Raw genomic sequence first — 25,372 nt, 5'->3', positions numbered from 1 at the left:
GGGAGTTGATAAGAAAACAAAAATTGTCATCCTGGACGATTCCAAATGGGGACACCACTGCCAAGATCTGAGCCGAGTGACTCGACAGTCTGTTTACAGCCCAACAATTTCCCAAGGCCTCTTCACACATCGCATACTTCCTACCCATGTATATTCTAGAAATGTCCAGAGGAAACATCTGCCCCAGAACATGACATCACTAATGTCACAGTCAATATTTGACATAAATCTATTTAGCAGACACTCGCTCTCACCTAGCAACCTGGTCATTGGCAAACTAACTTCTTTCCTCTGTGATTGAACTGCCCTCTGAGCTCAGCCTGCGGTCACATTCCCAGCCAGGGACTTCACCCTTTCCCAGACACATCTGAGAGGCAAAAATAAAGCAACATAACGGAGAACCTGGGTTGTGAGAAGTGGTGGGTGGAAAAGCTGTGTGCAGAAGCTGAGGGTGGAGGCCACCAGCCACGTAGATTTTGTCCCCTCCTGGGGTAGAAAACACCGTCAGAGCTGGAACAAGAGCAAGGTGGGGCAGGCAGTGGCACTTGTTATTTCTAAGGCAAATATAAGTAATCCCCTTCTTAAACACTGGGGAGCAAAGGTCCAAAGAGCCACTGTCAGCCTTGGGACAAACTAATAAATGGCAGAGCCAGGCCTCAAGCCCAGGTCTGATTCAGAGGCTCGAAGCCACACCTGCCATCCACAGTGGGCCTAAATATTAAGGAACACACGTAATGCATCGATCAATAAGCTGGAACTGTTTCAGGCTTAATGTGAACACAGCAGACAGATCCCTCCAAATTGCAATTTATTTGGATTCTGGCTAAATGCCATTTGTATTACATTTCGTTCACTTTGTATTATACCAGATCCATTTAAAAGGACCTTTTTCCCTAAATGGCTGTGAAACATCATTAAATATATGTTAGCACATGTACACACACGAGACGTGTAGGCGTGACAGGTGTTCGCATATGGGTACAGGAAAGACCTCTATCTTCTATGTCCTTGGTGTAATTATGTAACAACAAAATCCTATTCCTAATGTTGTAACCAAAAAGAGGTGGGGAGTTGAAAAAGAAACTCAGGACAGTGAATGAAGTATCAATGAAAGATGTCACATGTGACAGTAAAAGGTTCTTACAAAGAGGAACACCCCCATGGGTTATTCGGCCGCATCAGTCGCTCTACAGAGGGACACGGGTTGCCTCCCCATATTTTTCTGTAGGTCAATGGTGACCAGGGTGGCTTGTGGGTAAACACATCACATCAAGAGTTTATCCCGCCGCCGCCGGCTGCCAACAGCGCTTACCTCTGCGTCTGTGGCAAACCCAGACGCTGATGTCACGTAAGCCACATGCTGGGAATTTTCTGGGCTCATCTGACCGACAGACTCACCTACAAAACCCAAGTGAGTTGTCTGAGAGCCTCAAGACAAAGGACTTTGTAACGATAAATGCTGAGGAGTATTTCTAGTCACCTGTTTTCCTCCAAATCGCAGTCAAGCTAAAAGGAATGAAACCAAGGCAGCTGTCAGATTAAATAGTTTGCTTTCTCATGGCAGCATGATTCTGTAAGATATTCAGGTTTGGGGTTTGTTTTTAATTTAGTGCCAAATTTTAAAAACGTGAATACCTTATAATAAACTAAATCACATGCTGAAGCTGTTACTTTCTGTGGAAAGAGCTCGTTTTATACATTTGTGAATCAGTTCTTACAGCCCTAATGAAACAGACTGTGATATTGTGATTTATAAGAAATATATATTTGGTCTCCATCCCCTTTCCTGGCACACAGCTCCTAAAACCCTTGTAATTTCCTTTCTAAGAGCTACAGGGACATCTTTGTTATATTTAGTTTTGTTCCCAGTTCCTGAAATTGCTACAGAGCATAAAGGTGAAATGGGTATCTTTTGTTGTTCCTAACAAGTCCCTTTCAAGCAAGCCAGGGTTTGTGCTACTGACTGGAGGCTGGGGCTCCTGGATGGCCTTGGATGTGAGCTGGCTGCCCGGGGAACCAACCACCACGTGATTGGAGGGGTGGAACTTTCAGCCCCACACCTCAACCTCTGAGGAAGGGAGAGGGGCCGGAGGGTGAGTCAATCGCCAATGGCCAATGATTTAATCAATCATGCCTGTGTAACGAGGCCTCCATAAATATCCCCGGACCATGGAATCCGAAGAGCGTCCAGGGTGGTGCCCCCTGGAGAAGACGTGGAAGCTCTGTGCCCCTTCAACCTCACCTCGCCCTGTGCATCTCTCCCATCTGGCTTTTCCCGAGTTGCATCCTTTACGTAAACCAGTAATCTAGCAAGCAAACGGTTTTCCTGAATTCCGAGAGCCCCGCTAGCAAATTAATTGAACCCAAGGATAGGGTTGTGGGAACCTCCCACTTACAGCCAGTTAGTCAGAAGCACAGTTAACAACGTGGGCTTGCGGTTGGCGTCTGAAGTTGAGACGGTGGGGGCAGTCTTGTGGGACTGAGGCCTTACCCTGCGGGATCTGACTCCAACTCCAGGCAGACAGCGTCAGAACTGAGTTAAACGGTAGGACACCCAGCGCCGCAGCAGAATTGCTTGGTGTGGGAAAAATCTCCATACATCTGTTGTCAGAGTGTTGTGGGTGTGAGCGTAAAGGAGAAACAGGGACTTTTCCCCAATAATAGGCTCCTTAACCTTCCAAAGAAATGCCTTTATTTATTTACAGGGTTTAGGAAAGGAAAAAAGCTCTAGAAAAAGGAAGTTTCCAAAATAGGTCTTCAGCAAGGGTGGGTGCAGGCTGGAGTCTTGCTCTCGCTGGTGGTCACTTCCAGGTTGTGAGGACGGTCCTCCCGGAGTCTCTCGATCGGCCCCCTCTGGGCCCCAGCGACTGGCCCGGCCGACTTCTCAGCTCTCGGTCAGCCCCGTCGCCCTGTGCCAGCTCCTCGTCGTACCTAGAAACAGAGAAGCATCTCCAGGGTTCAGCGGCAGTGTCGCCATGGCTGCGGTGCGGCAAAGCAGCCTGGCCCCATCCCACACGCCTCCAGCCCACCAACCACCGCCCCAGGCCATGGAACACGAGGACAACCGCGTCAAACTGTTACTGTGGGCGGTCCCCACCCCCGGTAGCTGACATTTCATGCAGGCCACCAGACTGAATTTGGCAATGACCCCAAGGAAAGGAAAGAGACCTCCGGGGAGCGAGGGAGAGGAGTGATGTCTGGAAATACTTTACACGCAGCATCTCGCTCAGCATCTGTGGGGCGCGGATGACTAACCCCGTTTCAGACAGGGCACAGGGTGTGAGTGGCCTGCGCAGGAGGAGGCCAGGACAGGGAGAGGCCCTGCAGCTCGCTCACAGGCAAGGCCAAGGTGCCGCCTCCACCAGCTGTGACCCGCCCCCCTCCCCGGCTCCTCCCCACCAACGTTCCTGCATCAGGCTGGTGCAGCGCTAAAGCACCGCCTGGAAGAAAGTGCAGCCCGGGCTTTTGCATCACAAAGAACTGGCCTAACAACTACTGAGCCCAGAGCCCAGAGCCCATGCTCTGCAACAAGAGAAGTCACCGCAATGAGAAGCCCTCGCACCACAGCGAAGGGTGGCCCCGGCTCGCCGCAACTAGAGATAGCGTGCACAGCAACTGAAGACCCAACGCAGCCAAAAAATAAAAAATAAATAAATAAAATAAATCTATTAAAAAAAAAAAAAAAGAAAGAACTGGCCTAGAACCTCAGCGCCCCTGACCGTTTTGGCATCTGGGTGATCCTTTCTTGCTGGGGTGGGACCCCTCTTTTGGGGGTCCCATGAGGGTTGTGAAACCCGCAGCACCTGTTGTGGGCCCTGACACCACGCAGGCTCCAGCGAACAGGGTCTCCAACCCGCCCCCCCCCCACCCGCCGTGGCTTCACATCACCCTCCTGACTCAGACCAGGAGGCATTATGATTCCCACTCCCTGTTTGAGGAACGTGGGGCTCAGAGGGGTTTAGTCAGTGTGCTAAAGTCACACAGCTGGTACACGGCAGAGGTAGGATTAAATAAAACCCAGGAGTCCGGATTCCTAATTCGGAGCTTTTTACCCTGTAGCTCAGAGTGTGAAGTTCCCATCACTGCTGAAGTGCGTGCGTAGGTATCACTGCTGACCACACCCTGAGGAGCCTCTGCTACACGTGTGAAGACGTTCACATCAAACGCAAAAGGTACTAAGATGCTCAGTTGTGTTGCATTAGCTACATCTTGCTGACTTCTGGAAGAGGGTGTGCTTCCGTTATAAGCTCATTCCCAGAGTCAAAATCTGTGGGTTGAGTGTGGGTTAGAGGCCTCTGAGGTTGAAGAACACATTTCTGCATTGGGCTTCTGGTGGCAAAGGGGCCTGAAAGGGGAGGGGAGGGAGGAGGAAGGCCAGTCGCTGAGTGTTATCTACGTGGCAGGCACAACGGGGTTTCCCTCTGCCGGATGTAGATGTCAGACCACAACACGTGGGCCCCCCCTCTCCTCCCCGTCTCCCTACAGAGAGACGAAGCTGGACAGAGGACTCCCCAGGGACACTGGCGGTTCTCCCTGTGGGGGGCTCTCCCGGAAGCCGCCCTGGCCCCTCCCCTCCCCCGGGGACTCCCGTTCACACGTCATCACTCTATTGCCTGCGCGCGTCTGCAGTACCGATCAAAGGGCTGGAGTGACCCCTCCCCGCCCCCTGTCTGCTTCACGGTCCTCCCCCGCATCTCACCCGTGGGGTGGCGCGCAATAAGAATCTGCTGAGTAAACAGAGGGGAGACCCACAGGTGGGCTCCCAGCTTCACTGGGTATCTGTGCCGCTTAAAAACAAAACAAACTGAAACGAGCGTTTGGCAAGCGGCTGGCATCCAGGACGGGCTGCTCCCAGGGGTGGTGTGCCCACGGACAGAGCGGGCGTGGAGGAGAGTCAGAGACCGGATGGCTCTTCTCAGGCCCCTCCTGTGCTGGTGGGCTGCTCTCCTGGCCTTTCGACAGGCAGAATCCACTCACTGTCAGGGTTCAGAGCATTTCTCTTTTGAAAGGCCGCTAAAGTAGAACGGGCACCTTCCGAACCGGGCCCCGGAGGGAGCAGATGCAAAGTGCCAGGCCCCGTGGCCCCAAGGCCAGGACGGCGAGCTGGGGCAGCGGCAAGAGCGCCTGTTTCTGGGTGCCACACCAGGGGCGCCGGCACCCTCGCTGGGACGCTCTGAAGGGCTCTTGTGAGCACGCAGCGGAATGCAGAGAGGCTGGCATGGCAGGAGGGCAGGGCGGGGCCCGTGACGTCGTCGGGGCCCTCCCCACGCGGCCCCAGGGCTGTAAGCCCACCCGGGGCTCTGACAGGCCCTCTGAAGCACTGGGAGCAGGTCCTGAATGGAAGGATTCAGAACTGTCGGCCCCGCGCTCGAGCTTTCCTTATCACCTCAGCTGGGGAGAGGGTGGCTGAACGGATTGAGGGGGGTCCACCGTTTTGTCTCTCCAAGTAAAAGCACTGAGGCTTCGGACCACTGTGTCTTCAACTGGAAATGGAGGGTCTGCCCACTCCCTCGAGGAGGTAATGGGTTGATGGGGGCAGAGGGTCCCACAGGGTCCTCACAGCCCGCCTCCCCACCACCCTCAGCTGGACGAAGGCAGACCCACCAGACCCTGGCCAGACTCCTTCCCCACACAGCCCCCCATCTGTCTCAGGACTGGGCCCACGAGGCCCTCCATCACAGTCTGACGTCCGTCACCCGCGTGTCACCCTGCACGCCCACAATGCCAACCCCCGAGGCTCTGGACGGGCCCCATCCTGGCCCCACCAGCAAACTCTCCCTCCCTCTGTGCACTCAGAGCTCTGTCCATCGTCAGCAATGGACAGAGCACCCCCCATCCTCCACCTCATCCTGGAAGGTCCCCTTCACCTTCCTGCTCGGCAACCTGGCTTCCCCTGCAGCCCCTGGAGTGGGCCTGTTTTCTCTCCTACTCTGGAGGAGACCCTCCCACTGCAAACCTCCCTCCCAGGTCAGCAGAATTCACAACCCTCACCCGGCCTTGTTGGTCACCTCTAATCCTCCGTGTCACTGCCCCTAATTCCTTAAGATTCAGGCTCTCGGCTCCCTGTTGCTGGTGACCACAGTGACCAAACAGATGGGACCCCGATTCCCTGACCTACTGCCCTCTCCGATGACCTTGTCCTCCACCCCAGCTCAGCCCCGTTCCCAGGGCACCCGACCTTGCCATGTTTGGCGACCGCAGCCCCTGCAAAACCTTGGCCGCCAGCCTCACTCTGACCTCTGCCCCTTCTCTTCCCAGTTCACTGTCCTACAGCCCTGACCCCATGATCCCTACCCACCCCCGCACTGTCCTCATCTGCTCACACCCTGATGCTTCCTTGCCCTTCTCCCGCACCTGGCGAGCACCCCACCCCAGGCACTTCCACCCTCTGCCTACTCTCTACCTCACCTGCACAGCAGACGCGCTGGAGGACACAACCGACCGGCCAACTGGTCGCCCTTTCGGTTCCCGACCACCCTCCCCGGGCTGCACACTTACGTCCACATGGCAGCAGCGCTACCAGCCAAGAGCCCGGGATCTGTGCGCTGTGTAAAGTTCACTCACCACTTCTTCATTTCTTAAAAACGCTAAGTTAAACGTACATGTTTACTTTTACAGAATCACGTAACGTGATCCTAGCATATTCAGTCCTTCGGTTGGGTGCTGTTTCCCTCTCTTCCTGGCTCCCCTTCCCCGGCCCACAACCCTGCAGCGGTGGAGTCCATGCTGACCCCCTAACGCGTGTCCCTCCATGCTTCCTGGCCCGTCCACTCTCAGAGCAGCCACCACACGTGGAAATGCCCATCACACCGAGGGAGGGGGCACCGGGACCACTGCCCGTTTCACATGGACCACATCAGGCACCCTTTCCTGCAGCTCGCTTTCCTCCCAGGCCCTCGGCACAGCCCCAGGTCAGTCCTTTTAACGTCCACTCACTCTTCTATGGTGAGAACGGACTGGACTTGCTCGACCACTGCCCTCCTGATGGGTTCTCACTTTCCCCCGCTTTACGTCACTACCAACGTGCCACGTAACCCCTCTGAGCCTCTGTTTCCACACGTGTAAGATGGAGCCATTGACAACCCTCACCTCACAAAGCTGCTGGAGAAATGAAATGTGACAACACGTGTGTCAGACCCTCAAGTGCTACATTTCTTTTCCTCTCAACGCTGTAAGACAGATCGTATTATCCTCATTTAAAAAGATGTACACACGGAGGCTCAAAGAGATCGATTAGTTCCTCAGTGTCACACAGCTCTCGGGGTGGACCAGGGCGTGGCCAGCCTCTGCTCCACGGCAGGTGACCAGCTCCTGCTGCCCCAGCAGCGAACGTGGCAAATGCTTTGTTAAAGTTTCTCAGGCACAAGACTAGACAGAGGCCTGGTTCAGCACGCAAACACTTGTCTGCTACCAGATCGATCCCGTAACACCGAAAAACAAAATACTCTACCCGATAAAGTGAGTCCACATATACCTAGAAAATCCCAGTTGGGCCCTGGTGCCCCCCAATCTGACACACACGAGGCCAGCTGCACAGACACACAAACTTACAGAATTTCGTAATTGCCAAGGACTTCCTTTGGGGGTGATTTGTTCCATTTACAGTCTGGAATTTCGCCATTAGGGACGGCGATGTTGAGGGTGTCATTAATCAGGTTATACTTAAGGATTCGGTCGTTGGCAGTGCTGGAGGTGAGGGATGGGGACGCGTTCACCTACGAGAGGAAAGAGAACACATCCTTTGGCTGGACCACTTACTCGCCTGGAGTGAGGGCCCCGCAACGCAGATAAGGTTGTGATTCACACTGTTCATACCTAACACCTTCAGGGAGCATTTCGTGATCTATTTCATAAGCTGTTAGGTGAAATACAAACGATATTTAAAGGCAGGATTAGGAACAGAAGCTACAAATCCGTCACCACGCAAACAAAAATCATAGGTCGACGTCCATCACAAACGTAATTTCAGCGTCCACCTGTGTGATGAGCTCTGTCCTCAGCACCAAAAGCTGCCCAGAGCTTTGCTGGAATCAGTGACCCAATGACCCTGACCAAGCAGCATCGTGGGTTGAAGGAAAAGGAAAAGGACCCCTTCTGCTGAGAGAGTAAGTACTACCTCACCAACAAAGCAACATTCTGACAAGGTGAGGAGCCCATCCAGGCCTCTGAGGAGGTCAGCCAAGTCACAAAATCCACGTGTTAAAACGTGGCCATTTACTCCGCCGAGAGTCCCACGGGCCCTCAGTCAGCACCTATTTACCCGTATTTTAGGCACAGTTGTAATGACTTTGGTGGGCTGTTTTCTCAGGCCGTGAGAGAAAAGAGACAGCAAATGTGCAAGTTGTTCAGGCTTCCGCCCTCAGTAGTCAGACTGTGTCTTTGTGCCACCAGCAGGGTGGACCTCGGTTGCCCCTGAAATTACCACTGTGGCTGGTCGTATAATCCTGTAATTCTTATTACAAATATGCTACAGTTAAGACCTGTTATTATTTTAGAAGTAATGTTCACAATTAAGATCCTAGTTCATCAAGGAAAGCTTGAGTTCCATTCAAGTTATTTACTCTGTTTAAGATGGAGGAAAAGAAATCATAAATATGTTATATCTAAGGACTGACCTATCTGTCTATCTGTATGTACATTTATCTACACACACACACACACACACATACAGCTTGCCCTGCCGTAACCTGGTTCTCCTGGCAGCTCCCTGCAGGGCCCCCGCTGACTCCCCTACAAGGGACCACTCACTGCCACTTGCTCTCGTGACTCAGCTTTGGCTGGAAACAGGACTGAGCTAAAGGGCCTGAGCCGTCCCGTCCACATGGGTGTGGTGAGAGGACACAGCACTCAGGGGCAATAGCAGGGAGATGAGTCACCAGAGTGGGAGACTGCACCCTTTCTGCCCATCCAGCCCTGTGCCCCTCAGAGGCCCGAGCCCCTCTTCCTGGCAGCAGAGCAAAGCAGGACCACCCGGCAAGGTGGGCTCCGTGTCAGGGCCTCAGACGGGTGTGCCAGCGCCCGCTGCCACTGTCATCAGGAAAAGGGTGTATGCACCTCGCCCTTTCTAGAACGGCCATCACTACATCCTGTCTACGCCTTGAAACAGGCAGATGAGTCCCCTTCCAAACTATGCCTTCCTCCCAAGAGGATAGCACTCCTTATTTCCGGACAGAACGCTACCGCCTCCCAAGGGCTTCTGGGTCTGTGAGCTCCTTTCCTGAATGGGAACAGCGTCCGACAGGGCCGGGCCCCAGGACCTGGACTCACCCGGAAGCACCCATTCGGAAGGGGGAGGATGGCTCGGGCCCTGTGGGCTGGGCTCGCCGGAGGTGACAGACCAGGAGTGTGTATCCTCCAACCATCAGCAAACCGTCAGACCTGGACATCTGCCCCCGTCCTACCGCGCCCACCCCGGCCTGGGAAACATCTGGCTGGGGCCGCGGAGCCCGAGGCACAGGCACCGGGAGGGTGTGGGGCGACCGGGCAAGCGGGCATGCAGCGCGTGGGTACCTCGATCAGCCAGGGCTTCAGCTTGTCGTCGATGATGATGTCATAGCCGTAGCACTCAAAGCAGTGTTTGTCGTTGTTCATCACAGGCTGCAGGGAGAGGACCGGTGGGTTACAGAGCCAGAACTGGGGGGCCCAGCCGAGACCCACATCATGGAGATGCGGGACGTTAAAGCGGCAGGACCCTCCTCACGGTGGTGATGCCAGTGGCTCACGCCTGTGACCAGCGGCTCCCCATCTCCGCCTTCCCCCCTCCCCCCTTCCTCCCAGTGTTTCTCCCACAGGGTCAGGGATGGAAAGGGGGTTCATGAAGCAATCACTGTCTCCACGTCTCATTCATCAGAGGCTTGACGACCAGCAATGAACGTCTCCATCGGCACAAGACCGTCCTCAGAGTGGACAGAAGTCCAGCTCCAAGCCCAGGCACCCAGAGTTCAGGCCTGTGCAGCTTACACACACACACACACACACACACACATACACACACCCAGAGCCCACCAGGCTGTCAGTCCCTTTACAGACCCCTCGGAATGAGCTTATGAACCTCTGTTCTCTGTGACAAAAGTCAAAAGTCAAATCCATTTACTTAAAAGTTTTGGATTTTCTTAGGTTTCTTTTTTTTTAATTTATTTATTTATTTTGGGGTCTTCATTGCTGTGCAAGGGCTTTCTCTAGTTGCAGCGAGCAGGGGCTACTTTTCGTTGCAGTGCGCGGGCTTCTCACTGCGGTGGCTTCTCTTGCTGTGGAGCGTGGGCTGTAGGCGCACGGGCTTCAGTAGTTGCAGCACGTGGGCTCAGTAGTTGTGGCTCGCAGGCTCTAGAGCGCAGGCTCAGTAGTTGTGGCACACGGGCTTAGTCGCTCCGCGGCATGTGGGATCTTCCCGGACCAGGGCTCAAACCCATGTCCCCTGCATTGGTAGGCGGATTCTTAACCACTGCGCCACCAGGGAAGTCCCTTCTTCTCAGTTTTTAATTCCATTTCAAAAACTGTTCTCCAAGTGCATAAAAAACCCACCAGCCGCTTGTTTACAACACAGATTTCCAGGCTGCCCAAGCTGCCTGGATTAAACCCTCCAGGAGAGGCCCAGCCAGCAGCAGTGCTACGCACTCCCCGGGGACTCTCATGCACCCCACAGCGAGGGGAGCACACAGACACGACCGTGAGGATGGTGAGGCTTATTCATACGTTAGTGGATGCGTGGACTCTCCCTAAAACACTGGACTTAGAACAGGAAACGTCTAAGGGGGAGAGAGCCCAGTGCAGCCCCACTCACTGGAGGAAAAGCAGGCTGGGGGGCTGTTTCATCACGTGGAAATTTAGTGGAATTGCTGCATTTCCACTGAAAGCCTGGTGTCCTAACCCGGCCAGCGCACACACCACTGTCCCCCAAAGCCTCTGCAGCACAGAGGGAAGAGAGGAAAGCCACTCACCCTCTGTCATCCCCCAGTCCCGCTGTCTCTGGCCCTCTGAGCATTCCGCTCCCCAGCTCTGCCTCTCGGCTTCTCCGTGGGCCCCCACGTGGTCCACGCCCTGCACCAGGCCCTCCTCACGAGTTACCGCAGCCTCCTGTTTCCCTGCCTGCCTCTCCCCTAGATTCCCCGAAGGCAACAACCTGGTAAAAACAAGGTGACCAAATATTTGCTAAATTAATAAAAACTGCATAAATAAATCCCTGCTCCCCAAAGCCTCAGAGCCTTAGAAATCCAACAGCTTTTCAGCTCAGGGGGCTGAGGCCCAGGAGAAGATCTCAGAGGCGCCTGGAGGATCCAGCCTCGAGACAGGCTGCAGGTCCGGGGCCAGGACACAGGTTTTCTTGACTAAACAGCCAACGGTCTCTCAGAGTTCTGCCAGTCAGGCCAGGAAGGGAGCAGAGGCACTAAGGCTCCCACATCGCCTGTGTTACAGCCGCTGCCATTTACCTTCCCAGCCCGTAAGTGAGCCTCCGCGGAGCGTGTTCACACAACCAGCCCGAGACATCAGGGTCGAGATCCCAATTTCACAGAGGAGACCCCCGAGGCCCACGGAGGGCAGGCACTTGTGCCACGTCGCCAGGCGGCACATGGTGGCTTCGGCTTGAAATCTGAGCCCAGGACTCCCCACACATCCGCACCGTGACCCCCACCCAAGCGTTGAGGTTCAAGGCATGGCTTCCGTGGGGTGAGAGACGTGGAACGTGGCCCCTGAGACGCCTCTCTCCAACAGCTAACTAGACTAACTAGACCCTGGGTTTTTCCCCGTCGAGTCCTCCCTGTGGGCCCGAGATGCAGACTGAAGGCACAGGCGGGGCTCATCAGCACTTGGTGAAACAGGAAGAGCTCGATTCAAGACACAGGAAAGCCAAGGTGTCCACTGAAGGGTCACCTTTCCTGTCCATAATTTTCTTTACACAGTTGTTTCAACAAAGCTTTTCACGTACAGGGGAATTAGTATAAGTTGGCATTTTCAAAGATAAAAATGGGAGAGCAAATTCCCCAGCGGTCCAGTGGTTAGGACTGCCGTGGCCCAGGTTCAATCCCTGGTCAGGGAAGTAAGATCCCGCAAGCCGCACAGCGCCGCCAGAGGGGGGAAAAAAAGGGGGGGGTGGAGAGAGGGCCTTAATCTTCCACTGAGAAGGTTTCACATAAATATTGTCACACACATCCACCTCGCTGCCAAACCCACATCACACTTTCTCCAGAACAGCAATCTCCCCACGTTTCTGACTCCAGCGAGTGAAGCTCTTTTCACAGCCCCTCCACTCCAGTGTGTGGGCGTTACTCCAGTCTGCCCACCGGTATCTGCACCAGAAATAGCGGCCTGCATGCTGGTGCTCCAGGGTTTATTCTTTTCTTTTCCTTTGAAAATAGATGCACACCTGCTTTAGAACGGTGAAACGAAACACAAAAACTGCAAACCAGCCAACAGATATGAGACTTGAGTAAAAAATAAGAGAGGATCTCTCCAGCCCTAAATGTCTATGAAATAGCAAAGCAGGAAGCCTAAAAATAGGGAGGCTGCTGAAAAGTCCATCTCCAAAGCATCACCTATGACAAAATACTCATGCTCGACTCAGTGGGCACAGAAGAGCCGATGACGACGTCACGAGGTCCCTGCCCTTCTGCAGAGGTTCCAGGGCCATGGCTGCAGCAACGCCAGCCAGGAGCCAGCCCCTCTCCCTTCCCGAGACCACCCTCGCCTCTGGCAGACGTGTAGGAGGTGAGACCATAAAAACAGCTATTTTGGGGCTTCCCTGGTGGTGCAGTGGTTGAGAATCTGCCTGCCAACGCAGGTGACACGGGTTCGAGCCCTGGTCTGGGAAGATCCCACATGCCGCGTAGCAACTGGGCCCGTGAGCCACAATTACTGAGCCTGCGCGTCTGGAGCCTGTGCTCCGCAACAAGAGAGGTCGTGATAGCGAGAGGCCCGCGCACCGCGATGAAGAGTGGCCCCCGCTTGCCGCAACTGGAGAGAGCCCTCGCACAGAGACGAAGACCCAACACAGCCATAAATAAATAAATAAATAAATGAAATTAAAAAAACCCGAAAAAAACCCCCAAAACCCTCAAGTAAGAAAAAAACCAAAAAAACCCAGCTATTTTTAACAAAAGAACCACCTGCACCCCCAAATCCTGAACTCGTGCTGGGCTTGCGTGGTCTCCTTCGCTCTCTCTGCTCCCGGGGCTCCCGGCCCCGCCCCCCCGCGCTCCTGGGACTCACCGCCACGGCCTTCAGGGACTGCACGATGACCCAGTGGATCTCGTCGAACAGCTTGCCGGTCACCTCCCTGCCTCGGGTGCTCTCCAGGTACAGCCGCAGGTTGTTCACGGCCCACTTGCCCCCGTGGATGTGGTTGTAATCCTCCTGGCCAAAGAAAAGGGGGTGGGGCCCCAGGCAATGCTCCCAGAGGCACCCCGCACTTGCTCTCACCCTTGAGTGTTTCCTGGTGCCCCTCGGTGTGCGGGGGGCAGGCACCCGGGAACAAAGTAGATGGGCCCTGCCCCTTGGAGATCTGGGCCTCCTACACATGCAATTTTTAAAAAATACAGTTGTCCCTCGGTATCCACAGGGGATTGGTTCCAGGACACCCCTTGGATTCCAAAATCCTTGGACGCCTAAGTCCCTTATATAAAATGACACCGTATTTGTCTGTAACCTACACACATCCTCCCCATCTCCTGTGTACTTTAAATCATCTCTAGATTACTTATAATACCTAATGTGATGTAAATGCTATGTAAATTGGTGTAAACACAACAAAAAGGCTACAAAAATAGTTGCCATTGAGCAGCAAATTCAAGTTTTCCTGTTTTGGAAATTTCTGGAATTTTTTTTTTTTTCCTGAATTTTCTTTGTTTGGTTGCTTCACGAAGCTTGCAGGATCTTAGTTCCCCAACCAGGGATGGAACCCACGCCCCCTGTGGCGGAAGCGCAGAGTCTTAACCGCTGGACTGCCAGGGAAGTCCCTTTCCGAATATTTTCAACCCACGGCTGGTTGAACCCACAGAAGTGGAGCCCTGGGATATGAAGGGCCGACTCTACTCAACTCTGTAGTGTTCTCATAATCAATGCTTCATCCCCTACAGTGCATGCTGTGGATGGAGTGCCACCCAGACACCCCTTCAAGACCAAGGCGCTCCTTCTTGCAGCACAGACCCTTTCAGGGAGCTGCCCTTGGTTAAAAGGACCTGCCTAGTCCAACCCCTCCTCAGGCAGCCCACAGCCGGTAAGGGGTTGGTGCCCGGGTATTGGCCCCTGTCTCCGTCTGGGACAACTCTTCAGGGGCACCCAGCTGCAGAGCACGCTGAGGCTGGCTGGGGCCCCTGCTGCAGCTGTGTCCCCACTTGACCCCCACTCTGCCCAATCCAGCTCCCCCCAACTCCTGGTGTTGCCCCTGACATCGTGCCCCAGTAAACCTCCTGCACGCTCATCTCTGCCTCTGTTTCCTGGAGAAGCCAACCTGGGACACACCGTGCCCCGGGCACGATGGTTTAAGAGACCCACACATGAACCTCCCTCACAGCGTCCCAGCTGTCTGAGAGACTCGGGCTCAGAGAGGCCCTGTTACTTGCCCAAGCTTTCATCCTGGCTGTGACAGAGCTGGGACCTTAGCCCAGGTTTTCCGATGCCAGTTCAGTGCTCTTTCTATTTCTCTGACCCTGAACATTAATTCTCCACACACTGCCTCTTTGGAGGCAAAAAGCTAGAAAATACTGAAGTATATTAGAAAGTTATGAGATGGAGATTTCATTTTCTAAGTATAAAGTTGGTAACTGTGAACTAAAACAAAATCAGCCTAATAAGGAACAAACTCAAAGCAGACTCTGTTTACATATAAAAGCAAAGAATTATCCATATTTTTAAAAACATCTTTTCAAGGTCAGAGACAAATTCCTTTTACATGTCAGTTCTTTCTAAAATGCCTTAAAAGATGAGATGCCCAAGCTTGTTCACCTCAAACAGGCTCTCAAATATATTACTTGGTGTCTGTATTCCTACAAAAAGGACTATATCCTTAAAATAAATTATAGGAAAAACTAGGCTAACTGTCCAGCAGTACCTTTTCTTTTCCTATATACAGATTCTCTTCACTATCAAGACAAAATTTGTTTAATTAAAAAAAAAAGTTCCAGAGGCATAAAGTATACACTTTATGCAAAACACTGTCTTACACGTGCATAGATAATAAAAAGTATAGATACAAAGTAATGATAGAAAAATCGCCTGCTTTTTGGCCGTAGGAAAGTTATTTTATCAGAATTATCTCAGAACATTTTTCTCCTATCAACTTGCAAACATTGCGCATTTCAGGACCCACCCCTACTCTTTCAGCTCCTACCCCTCCACCCTGGGAAACCCGCCAGCAGTCATGGTTAAGCCAGCCTCCTGGCAGGCCCCAAACCCCACGCCTACACTCTCAAGGCAGCACTGAGGTCTCCTGACCTTTCCTTACACTCAGTCCTCTGCAGTCTGCCCCTCTGGCTGGACTTTGAGCTTCCTGAGGGCAGGGATGTGTCTCGTCATCCTGCCCCAGAGTGTGGGGTGGCGCTCTGCCCCCAGGGGCCCTCCGTGGGTAAGCAGATCCACTGGTCCGCAGCATTTCTGTGTTCAATACAACATCTATTCTCTATGCAATGCTAAATTAGAGCCATGTGAAGCTTTCATTCAAGGGTGAAACGGAAGTTTCTCGGGGTAACCTCTTTCTTACATTAAAAAGCGAAGCATTTAGAAATAGGAAGAATATGGAAAGCACTGCTGCTTCCGGTGCATGTAGAGATGCCAGGCTGAAGACAGCCTCAGCTCTCTCCTTCCGTCTTTTTACAAGAATGCTTTCTTTTCCTGATTGATGGAAATAGTGACCTCGCGTTTGATGGCCTGAGAAGGCTCATCAAATGGGACCCTCCCAATTTCAGTCTGGCCCCCCCCCAGGGTGAGGCGGCTTAGCAGGCCAACACATCATGCACTGTCCTCGGGACACCACCAAAGTGGACTTGAGGTCGGTCACTGTCATTTCCCACCCCCGCCCAGACTTCACGAAATGTGCTACTTGGCTATGAAGGGTGTGGCATCAATGCTCAGCTTTCCCCAAATGGCTGAGAAGTTCTGTGCTGTGTCACCTGAAAGACCATTTTCCCAAATCCGTATGAACAAGGCCTTGGCCGAGTCACCCCTTCTCCTCTAACTGCGAACACTGTAACGACAACACTCTCTCAGTTTGCTCTCAGGAAAACCTGATGGGCAGGTGAACTGGGGTCAGCCCCCCAGGGAAGCCAGTTGCCACGACCAGCAAGGTAAAAACCAGGGCTCCTGTTTGACAGGGAGGCTGGGTGACTTGCCCAAGTCACCCAGAGGTTAAGTGATGGGCATGGGATTGGGCCCAAGCTGGTCTGACCAAACCCGTCAGTAGGTTACTCAGAAAAGCTTGTTTTCTATCAATATTTACCCTCTTTCTATTCAAATGGTAAAAACATTGGGGTATTCAGGCTTCCATTCAAGCAAGACCCAAATAGAAGAGTCTTTCCTATAGAAATGAGACCTTCAGGCCTTGTTCGCCAGGACTGGATTATAGCCCCAAAGCCTGCACAGAACCTACCACGTCCTGTGTCCCGGCCTCCGCTGGCCTCTACAGGGCCCTCTCACTCCACCCCCCCTCGCTCGGGGGCTCCAGCTGCCCCGACTCCTTTCAGCTCCTGCGATGCTCCTTCCTGCCACGGGGCCTTGGCACGTGCTGTGCCCTCTGCTAGAATGCTCTTTCTACTCCTCCACCCAGGGAACCCCCACTCAGACTTCAGCTCTCTGCTCAAGGCCACTTGTGCATGGCGGCCTCCGACCACCTGGACTCCAGACTCCTTCATTCCAAGCTCCTCCAGGCCTGCACCTCTACCTGCAGAACACGCATCTCAGTTGCAGTGTGATTATTTGATGACTGTCTTCACCCCACAGGCTCTAGGCTCCATGAGAGTAGGGGTGAAGGAAGTTTTTGCCCATATTTGTAGCCCTCAGCATGGGACCAACCCAGACAGGTGCTCAGTATCCGGTGTTTAACTGAATGACCAAGCACAAGTCCTCTCATATAATCCTCCCACAAGCCCCACAAGGTAATAATACTATCTCCTTTTACAACTCAAGAGACCCAGGCTCCGAGAGTCAATTAACTTGCCCAAGGTCCCAGAACTACTTGAATGTGGGACTTTCTCCAAATGCCCCACCCCCAGTGGGACAAGCACACTGGATATTTGGGGCTCCCCCTTCCAATCAGTGCCAGAGCATCTTAAATACAACTCCTATACCCACCCACCCTCTCCTGCAAATAGAAAAAGGAAGAAACCCACAAAATCCTCATCAGTGCCAGGGCATCTTAAATTCAACTCCTATACCCACCCAACCCCTCCTGCAAATAGAAAAACAAAGAAACCCATAAAATCAGTCCATTTCCTTAAGCTCAAGGGAAAAGAAGCACTTACCCCGTGTTTCTGAATGGCAACGTTGGTGAGATGAACAAACATGTTGTCCAGCTCACTGGTACTCGGGGTGTATTTTACTGTGCAAAAGCGGCAAAATCCAAGTTTATACCTAAGTGGGAATTCAGATTAGTTCAACACTCTGAGGACAAGCGTAAACAAAATACAACACTTCTTTTTCTCTTGAAAGAGCTGCTTTTTGTTTTAAACTTTTTAAACAGCTGCTTTGTTATTTTTTCCGGTTCTTTTTATACAACAGCTTTATTAAGATATAACTTATGTGCCATATGACTCATCCACATAAAGTGTACAACTCAACGGTTTTTGGTATATTCAGAGCTGTGCAACCATCACCACCATCAACTTTACATCTGCATCACCCCAGAAAGAAACCCTGCGACCGTCAGCAGTCCCTTCCCAACCCTGGTGTTGGGCAAACACTGATCTACTTTCTGTTTCTACAGTTTTGCCTCTTCTGGGTGCATCATATAAACGGAACTGTACAACATGTGGCCTTCTGTGTCTGGCTTCTTTCTCTGAGTATCTTTGTAAGGGTAAAAGAGTTGCTTTTTGTTTTCAAGAGTCACATTCGTGTCAAAGTTACATGGATCACATGCCAGGCACTACTCGTACGGGGAGTTCGACCAACCCTTGCAAGGTCTCCGAGGAGTAGGAAGTATCGCGTCAAAGCACGGTTTTTTGTGGGTTTTTTTGGCCACAGTGCGCATTATGCGGGAATCTTAGCTCCCCAGCCAGGGATCGAACGTGGGCCCCCGCAGTGGAAGCCAAGTCCTAACCACTGGACCACCAGGGAATTCCCAAAGCACTGTCTAAAGAATGGAAACAAAACTCCGGCTCTTACATGTAGCAGCGCAGTGGGCGGTACGTAGACACCAGAACATACAAGCGCAGGTCAAACTTCCTGCCGCCGATTAGTAACGGGTTGTTAATGTACAGAGAGATCACGTAGGCTTCCTTGGTAGACTGAGTCATGAACCTGGGCGTGTCAAAGTCGAGGTTAGATGCAAAGACCAGAGGTCTCATAGAGAACAGACTTGTGGCTGCCAAGGGGGAGGGGGTCAGGGAGGGAGGGATTGGGAGTTTGGCGTTAGCAGTTGCAAACTATTATACATAGGATGGATAAACAACAAGGTCCTACTGTACAACACAGGGAGATATATTCAAATATCCTGCGATAAACCATAACGGAAAAGAATATGAAAAAGATTCTATATATGTATAACTGAATCACTCTGCTGTACAGCAGAAATGAAAACAGCATTGTAAATCAACTGTGCTTCAATAAAATAAATTAAAAAAAAAAAAAGACCAGAGGTGTTTAGTCGGCTGGTGACAAGCTTGCTGCCTCTCATTAAGTGAGAGGCCAGTTCACGGGGAGAAAACAAGGGTGGGGGTGGGTGGGTATCCACAGAGGAACCCCCGGGTGCTGGCATCATGCAGTCAGACTTAAATGCAGGACACAAGGAGGCATCCCTGCCACTCCTGGGAATTCAGGGGAGCCAGCGGCCCACCCGGAAAGGATGGCACCAATGGTGGCCTCCAGGCGCCTGCCGGCAGTTAAGGACCTCGAAGAGGCAAAGAGTGAGCCTTAGACTGAATCTCCTGGTGTCCTCCGTTCTGAGGGGCCCCCAACCCAGAGAGGAGACCTGACCTGACCGCCATCTAGGTCTTCTCTTACACTGACCGCACACACTGCCTGGCGCTCGGGTCCATCCCCACCTCGACCCCGTGAGGCTGGTGCTATTTGTGTCCCCAGTTTACCTGGATGAAGAAACTAAGAGTCTATACAACAAAACTTACTCAGGTGGTGAGTGCCAGACAGGGGTTCAAGCCCAGGCACCCAGGTGTGAAGCATGTGCTTCGCCACCTCAGAAGCACCAGGACTGGACGGGTCTCCCCCCAGCTTTCAGGACAGAGAGCGGCCGGCGAGGCTCCCTGCTCCTGTGACCTTACGCCAGTTTACCCACCATCCCCAGGTGAGATTCTACGACTGGTGACGCTACAGTGGCCACAGAGCCTTGCCCTGCTGCCACGTGTATACCTGCACAAATGCTGCGCACCTGGAAAAGCAAGCGAGGGCCCCCCCACCCCCCGCCGCGGCCAAGAGACTGAGGACGACGTGAGACGGCTGGGAAGCACACGCAATGGGCTCCCCCACTTACGAAGATGTTTTGCTGTCCCGGGACCACTTTTTGATTTGCGAGAGCTTGTTGATCAGAAAGATGCCCTTTCCCTGGGCTTTGCCACAAGGTTTCATGATCCAGGTGCTGGAGGGGCTTTTCCTGAACTCCTCCACGAACAGGTTGTAGTCGGCGGGCAGCATGTAGGTGATGGGGACGAAGTCTGAGGGTAACAGAGAGGGGACAACGGTGAGCCAGCCCTCCGGGGGCCACGACAGAAAGATGCTGCCACTGCCTCTTCAGCGCCTGTTTCACTACCTCACGCCCCCGCCCAGCATCTAACAGGGCAAGGGCTTCTGCAGTTCAATCCCGGTACAACACAGGCACACCTCGTTTTACTGCGCTTCACAGATAATGCGTTTTTTACAAACTGAAGGTTTGTGGCAACCCTGCGTGGAGCAAGTCTATCGGCACCATTTTTTCAACAGTGTTTGTTCACTTTGTGTTTCTGTGTCACGTTTTGATAATTCTCGCAGTATTTCAAACTTTTTCATTATTATTATGTTTGCTATGGTGATCTGAAATCAGTGATCTCTGGTGTTACTACTGCAAAAAAATTACAACTCACTGAAGGCTCGTATGATGGTTAACATTTCTAAGCAATAAAGTATTTTTAAATTAAGGTATGTAGGGACTTCCTTGGTGGCGCAGTGGTTAAGAATCCGTCTGCCAATGCAGGAGACACAGGTTCGATCCCTGGTCCGGGAAGATCCCACATGCTGCAGAGCAACTAAGCCCATGCGCCACAACTACTGAGCCTGCGCTCTAGAGCCCGCAAGCCGCAACTACTGAGCCTGTGTGCCACAACTACTGAAGCCCGCGCGCCTAGAGCCCGTGCTCCACAACGAGAAGCCACCACAATGAGAGGCCTGAGAACCGCAACAAAGAGTAGCCCCTGCTCCCCGCAACTAGAGAAAGCCTGCGTGCAGCAACAAAGACCCCACGCAGCCAAAAACATAATTAGTTAATTAATTAAGGTATGTACACTGACTTTTTTTAAGACATAATGCTATTGTACACTTGATAGACTACAGTTTAGTGTAAGGATAACTTTTATATGCAGTGGGAAACCAAAAATATTCATGTGGCTTGCTTTTATTGCGGTAGTCACTTTATTTTATTTTAAAACTTCATTCTTTTTATTTGTTTATTTATTTATTTTTGGCCACACCATGCAGCTTGCAGGATCTTAGTTCCCTGACCAGGGATCGAACCCGGGCCCCTGGCAGTGGAAGCGTGGAGTCCTAACCACTGGACCACTAGGGAAGTCCCATTGCAGTAATTTGCTTTATTTTGGTGGTCTGGAACTGAACCCACCATACCTCTGAGGTCTGCCTGTAATGAGTTTTCTCTTTTAGCTGTGTGCTAAGTACTTTACAAATCTGTACCATTTAATCTCCACAGCAAACTGTGAGATAGGTATTGTTATCATTACCATTTATCAGATTAGGAAACGAGGCCCAGAGAGGTCACTTACGTACTTTTCCCCAGCTGTGCAAAAGGGATTCTGAAATTACCCGACAGCCCAGCTTTTCTCACCAGGCGGGGCAGGGATGCACTGCACTCCCCAGGCATTGCTGGACACAGTAACGACCCCTCCTGGCAGTCTGTAACTCAGGGAGTGTCCCCCATGCCCACCACCTCCCGTGCACATTCCCAAGGCACTCACACAAACTCAGATTCCAAGTGGAGCCCCCTCCCCCAACTCTGGAGACGCCTGGAATGAAAGAGGTGCCCACAAACACGTTCACCCCTCGAAGCCAACAGGCACCATCTCGCGGTCTTGTGCCCCTGGAAAATACTCCACTATCTATTTAAAACGTGAGGCCGGTGGAAAGGACACAAACCCAGGTAGAGGTATTTCCCACTTTCGTCCTTCTCTGCCAAAGGACTCCCTTCCTTCTCCAGCTCTTTCCTGTATCTCTTGATGTTTTTCACCATCAGATCCTTCCGCGTCAGTTCATAGTGGTTCGGGAAATGGTTGACTATTTGATCATCTGAGAGCCGGTAGCCAGTTTCGACACTAAAAACATTGCGGATGGTTTGCACACTCATCCTGAAAGAGAAGCACAGCTTAAGGGGTGTGCAGGACGGAAGCTCAGAATGTGTCCACGTGGAGGCGGGTGTCGTCCCCAGCCGGCACCGAGCCAGGAGGTGCCTGGCCCACAGCGGCAGGCTGTGTGTCCGCTGACTGAACCTCAACTATCTGAGGCAGGGGCTGTTTTGACTCTCTGCCCTGATTGGTTGTACCCTCTGGCACAGAGTAGATGCTCAATAAATGTTTATCAGTTAATGATAACATTGATTTGGATACCAAACTAATGAAAGTCACACTCTGAAGTCAGGAAACTCATTGACTCAATATCTGCGCCCAAAGTCAGGAAGGACAGGGACCCCCTAAAACCAAAACCCCAGGGACTTCCCTGGTGGTCCAGTGGTTAAGAGTCCGTGCTTCAACTGCAAGGGGGGCAGGTTCCATCCCTGGTCAGGAACTAAGATCCCGCGTGTCACGTGACAAACCCAAAAAATTAAAAACAAACAACAAAAAAACAGGGGTTATTTAAGGACCCTGAGTTGGCATGTGACATTCTTGGAGAGACCCCTGACAGGCCAGCTAAACTGCGGAGCCCCCAGTGAAATGAGAGTTGAAAGAGAAATGGATTCCTTCTCATCCTCAAAGAAAGCCAGTCTCCCTGCCACATCTGTCTGACTTCCCTAGCCCCCTCCCAGAGAAGCAGGAAGGACGGAAGGGCTGGCATCCACAAGGGAGTCCTGGAGTCACAAGACAAGACAAGGTCCTCTCTGTACTCCCTGCCCCCAACCCGCCCCCTCCCCATAGCACCAACCAGAGGGTTTCTTTTGATTCCATAATCATCAGAACAAAAAGGATTAAAAAAAAAAAACCTTTTTATTATGGGAAAGCTCAAACACACGAAGGAGTATAGAGAAAAGTGTAACAGAACCCCGTAATCCAGCTTCAACAGTCACCACGAGGCCAGGCTTGCTTAGCCTGTACCTCACAGCACTGGCTTATCTTGAGGCACTTCCCAGATACCATATCATTTCATCCAAAATATTCCTGTTAGAATCTCTAACAGTTAAAGACTCCTTTTTATATTATATGATATCCTATTTTATACTGTTATCACAACTTAAAAAAAAAAAAGGAGCACAGCCAATTCCATTTTGTTTTTTTTTTTGCCTGCACCACGCAGCTTGCAGGATCTTAGTTCCCAAACCAGGGATCGAACCCGTGCCCCCTGCAGTGGAAGTGCAGAGTCTTAACCGCTGGACCGCCAGGGAAGTCCCAGGAGCAGTAATTCCTAAATATCATCAAATATTACTCAGTGTTCAAATCTCCCCAGTTGTCTGATAAATATTTTTTTACAACTTTTGCAAATAAGGGCCAGGCCTTCTGATTAGTTGTTCTCTCTCTCACACATCTCTTTAAATCTATACATTCTCCCCCACCCCTCCTTAATTTTTTTCTATGCAGTTTATTTGTTGAAGACACCAGGTAGGGGTTCTCACAGCTTCCTTATTTATCATGCTCCCCAGGGCCCTGTACTTCCTGTAAGTTGGGAGGCAGACCTAGAGGTCTGAAGAGCTGCAGGCCGATGGGGGCAGAGCTGCGTCCCGGGGTGGCATCCAGCCGGAGAGCCTCTCCCTTCGGGATGTCAGTGACTAATCAGCTGCACCGCCCAATAGAAACAGAATGTGACCCACAGTTGAGTCACATAGTGAATTTTCTAGTAGTCACATTAAAACAAAAGTTAAAGAGGGACTTCCCTGGTGGCACAGTGGTTGGGAATCCGCCTGCCAATGCAGGGGACACGGGTTCAAGCCCTGGTCCAGGAAGATCCCACATGCCGCGGAGCAACTAAGCTCGTGCGCCACAACTACTGAGCCCACACGCCACAACTACTGAAGCCCACGCGCCTAGAGCCCGTGCTCTGCAACGAGAAGCCACCACAATGAGAAGCCCGCGCACCGCAACGAAGAGTAGCCCCCACTCGCCGCAACTAGAGAAAGCCCACACGCAGCAACGAAGACCCAACGCAGCCAAAAAAAAAAAAAAAAGTTAAAGGAAAGAGGTGAAAGTAATTTTAATGTATCTTATTTAACCTAATATATCCAAAATATTATCATTTCAACATATTACCAACATAAAAATTTGTGATGAGGAATTTTACATTTGTTTCTTCGTGCTAAAACGGGAGCGTACGTCACACTCCAGCACATACACCTCTATCTGGACCAGCCACACTTAAGTGTCCTATTGTCCTGTGGTCAGCGGCCTCCGTCCTGCACAGCCGTAGATCCTTATGTCGTGAGGGGTTGCAAAACGGTGAAATTCTCCTTTTTCATTCCTCCTTCATTTATTGGCAGGAATATTTCTACAAGGAGAAACTTCCCTGCGTCAACAATTTAGATAACCCATGAATGGTTCCTACAGGGAAGACTGAGTAAGTGTGTGATTCTTTCCCTTTACCAGTTTTCAAAACAGTGAGCCGGTTCCCTACCACCCGCAGACGTGTGATGAGCCGTGTCCTGGGAACCTGTCCCTGCAAAACAATTACCCAACGTTAGCTACTTAAGACAACCACCATTTTATGATATCTCGAGGTTTTGTGGGTCAAGAACTTGGGCAGGGCTCAGCTGAGGTCGCTGGGTGGGATTCAGCCGGCTGGCCTGGGGGCCCCGAGAAGGCTTCTTCCACATCTGGCACCCTGGCAGGCACGGCTGGAAGGTGGGCGCAGCTGCAACCTCTCCAGCACGACGGTCCCGGGACGGTCAGGCTTCTCACGTGGCAGCTCGGGGCTCCCGCCGGGGGTTCCCACACAGGAGGAGGAAGCTGCTGGCTTCCTAAGGCCTGGGTCACACTGACCGCATCCCACTGGCCAAAGCAGTCACAGAGCCCACCCAAGGTCAGGAGGAGGGGAACGAAGACCCCATCTGCAGAGGGAAGTGGTGTCAAAAACGCTGTGGCCATTTTAACGTGCCACAAATTATGTGGGGTTTTGTTCCGTTTCAGTTCTTTTGGGGGGCATTTTTATGAACTCATAGATTCAAACATGATTCATGAGTTTCAGTCTGCTGTAATTATTCTTACGGAAGCTCTAGTTGTCCCTATTTTGGGCAGAAGGAACCCTGCAAGTTGTCTCCTGAGTTTTATTAACGTGAATCCAGCAGGCCTCGACGACGTCCTTGCTTTCCCATAAGACAAGCTATTCCGAGCTCACCTTGTACATTTCTTCCTGAGGCCCAGCATCAGGCATTTCTCCAAGGAGCAAAGGACCTTTTGTTGTAAATAAATGTTCACCTACTGTGTAGCCTGATTGTAAAAAGGGTCCCAATTGTCCACCCCTCAACTCCCATCAGGAGGTAAAATATATTTCCTCTTGAATCGGGGCTGACCTAATGCCTTTCTTTGGCCAAAAAGAAGGGCAGAGGTGATGGTGTACCATTTCTGAGACTAGCCCCGAAAGGCCTTGAGAGCTACCACCTCCCTCTTGGGCCCCCGACACCACCACAAGCCCAGGCTAGCCGGTTGGAGGGATGTGAGAGATTTGTGGAGAGAAGCCCCTGTCGTCCTAGCCAAAGGCATCCTAGACCAGCCAAGCCCCACATGACCCGCCAGGTGACAGTAGATGTGTGAGTGAGCCCAGGCAGGAACAGTGAAGTTCTGCCAGACCGAAAGAACCGCTCAGCCAAACCCACAAACTC

The 25,372-nt window shown here is 52.0% G+C and overlaps 1 protein-coding gene across 7 annotated transcripts in view; it reads right to left on the bottom strand.

Annotated features, from left to right (window-relative positions):
- Nucleotides 1-2,669: 2,669 nt before the first annotated feature.
- Nucleotides 2,670-25,372, bottom strand: part of TTLL1 (TTL family tubulin polyglutamylase complex subunit L1) — a 36,878-nt gene continuing 14,175 nt past the window's right edge. For 6 of the 7 annotated variants that reach the window (XM_007189157.2, XM_007189160.2, XM_007189159.2 and 3 more), the window contains 8 exons: nucleotides 21,493-21,701; nucleotides 19,628-19,808; nucleotides 18,307-18,441; nucleotides 17,448-17,556; nucleotides 13,204-13,347; nucleotides 9,511-9,597; nucleotides 7,552-7,715; nucleotides 2,670-2,931 (listed from right to left, as the gene is read on the bottom strand). In XM_007189157.2, coding sequence (XP_007189219.2) covers nucleotides 2,802-2,931; nucleotides 7,552-7,715; nucleotides 9,511-9,597; nucleotides 13,204-13,347; nucleotides 17,448-17,556; nucleotides 18,307-18,441; nucleotides 19,628-19,808; nucleotides 21,493-21,701 — 1,159 coding nt within the window. In that variant the 3' untranslated portion in view covers nucleotides 2,670-2,801. The remainder of the gene's footprint in view (nucleotides 2,932-7,551; nucleotides 7,716-9,510; nucleotides 9,598-13,203; nucleotides 13,348-17,447; nucleotides 17,557-18,306; nucleotides 18,442-19,627; nucleotides 19,809-21,492; nucleotides 21,702-25,372) is intronic. The other variant, XM_007189161.2, reaches the window with a different exon arrangement.

Source organism: Balaenoptera acutorostrata, chromosome 11, assembly GCF_949987535.1.
Source record: "Balaenoptera acutorostrata chromosome 11, mBalAcu1.1, whole genome shotgun sequence".
Taxonomy (NCBI): Eukaryota; Metazoa; Chordata; class Mammalia; order Artiodactyla; family Balaenopteridae; genus Balaenoptera; species Balaenoptera acutorostrata.
This window is presented reverse-complemented; position numbering and strand designations above follow the sequence as displayed.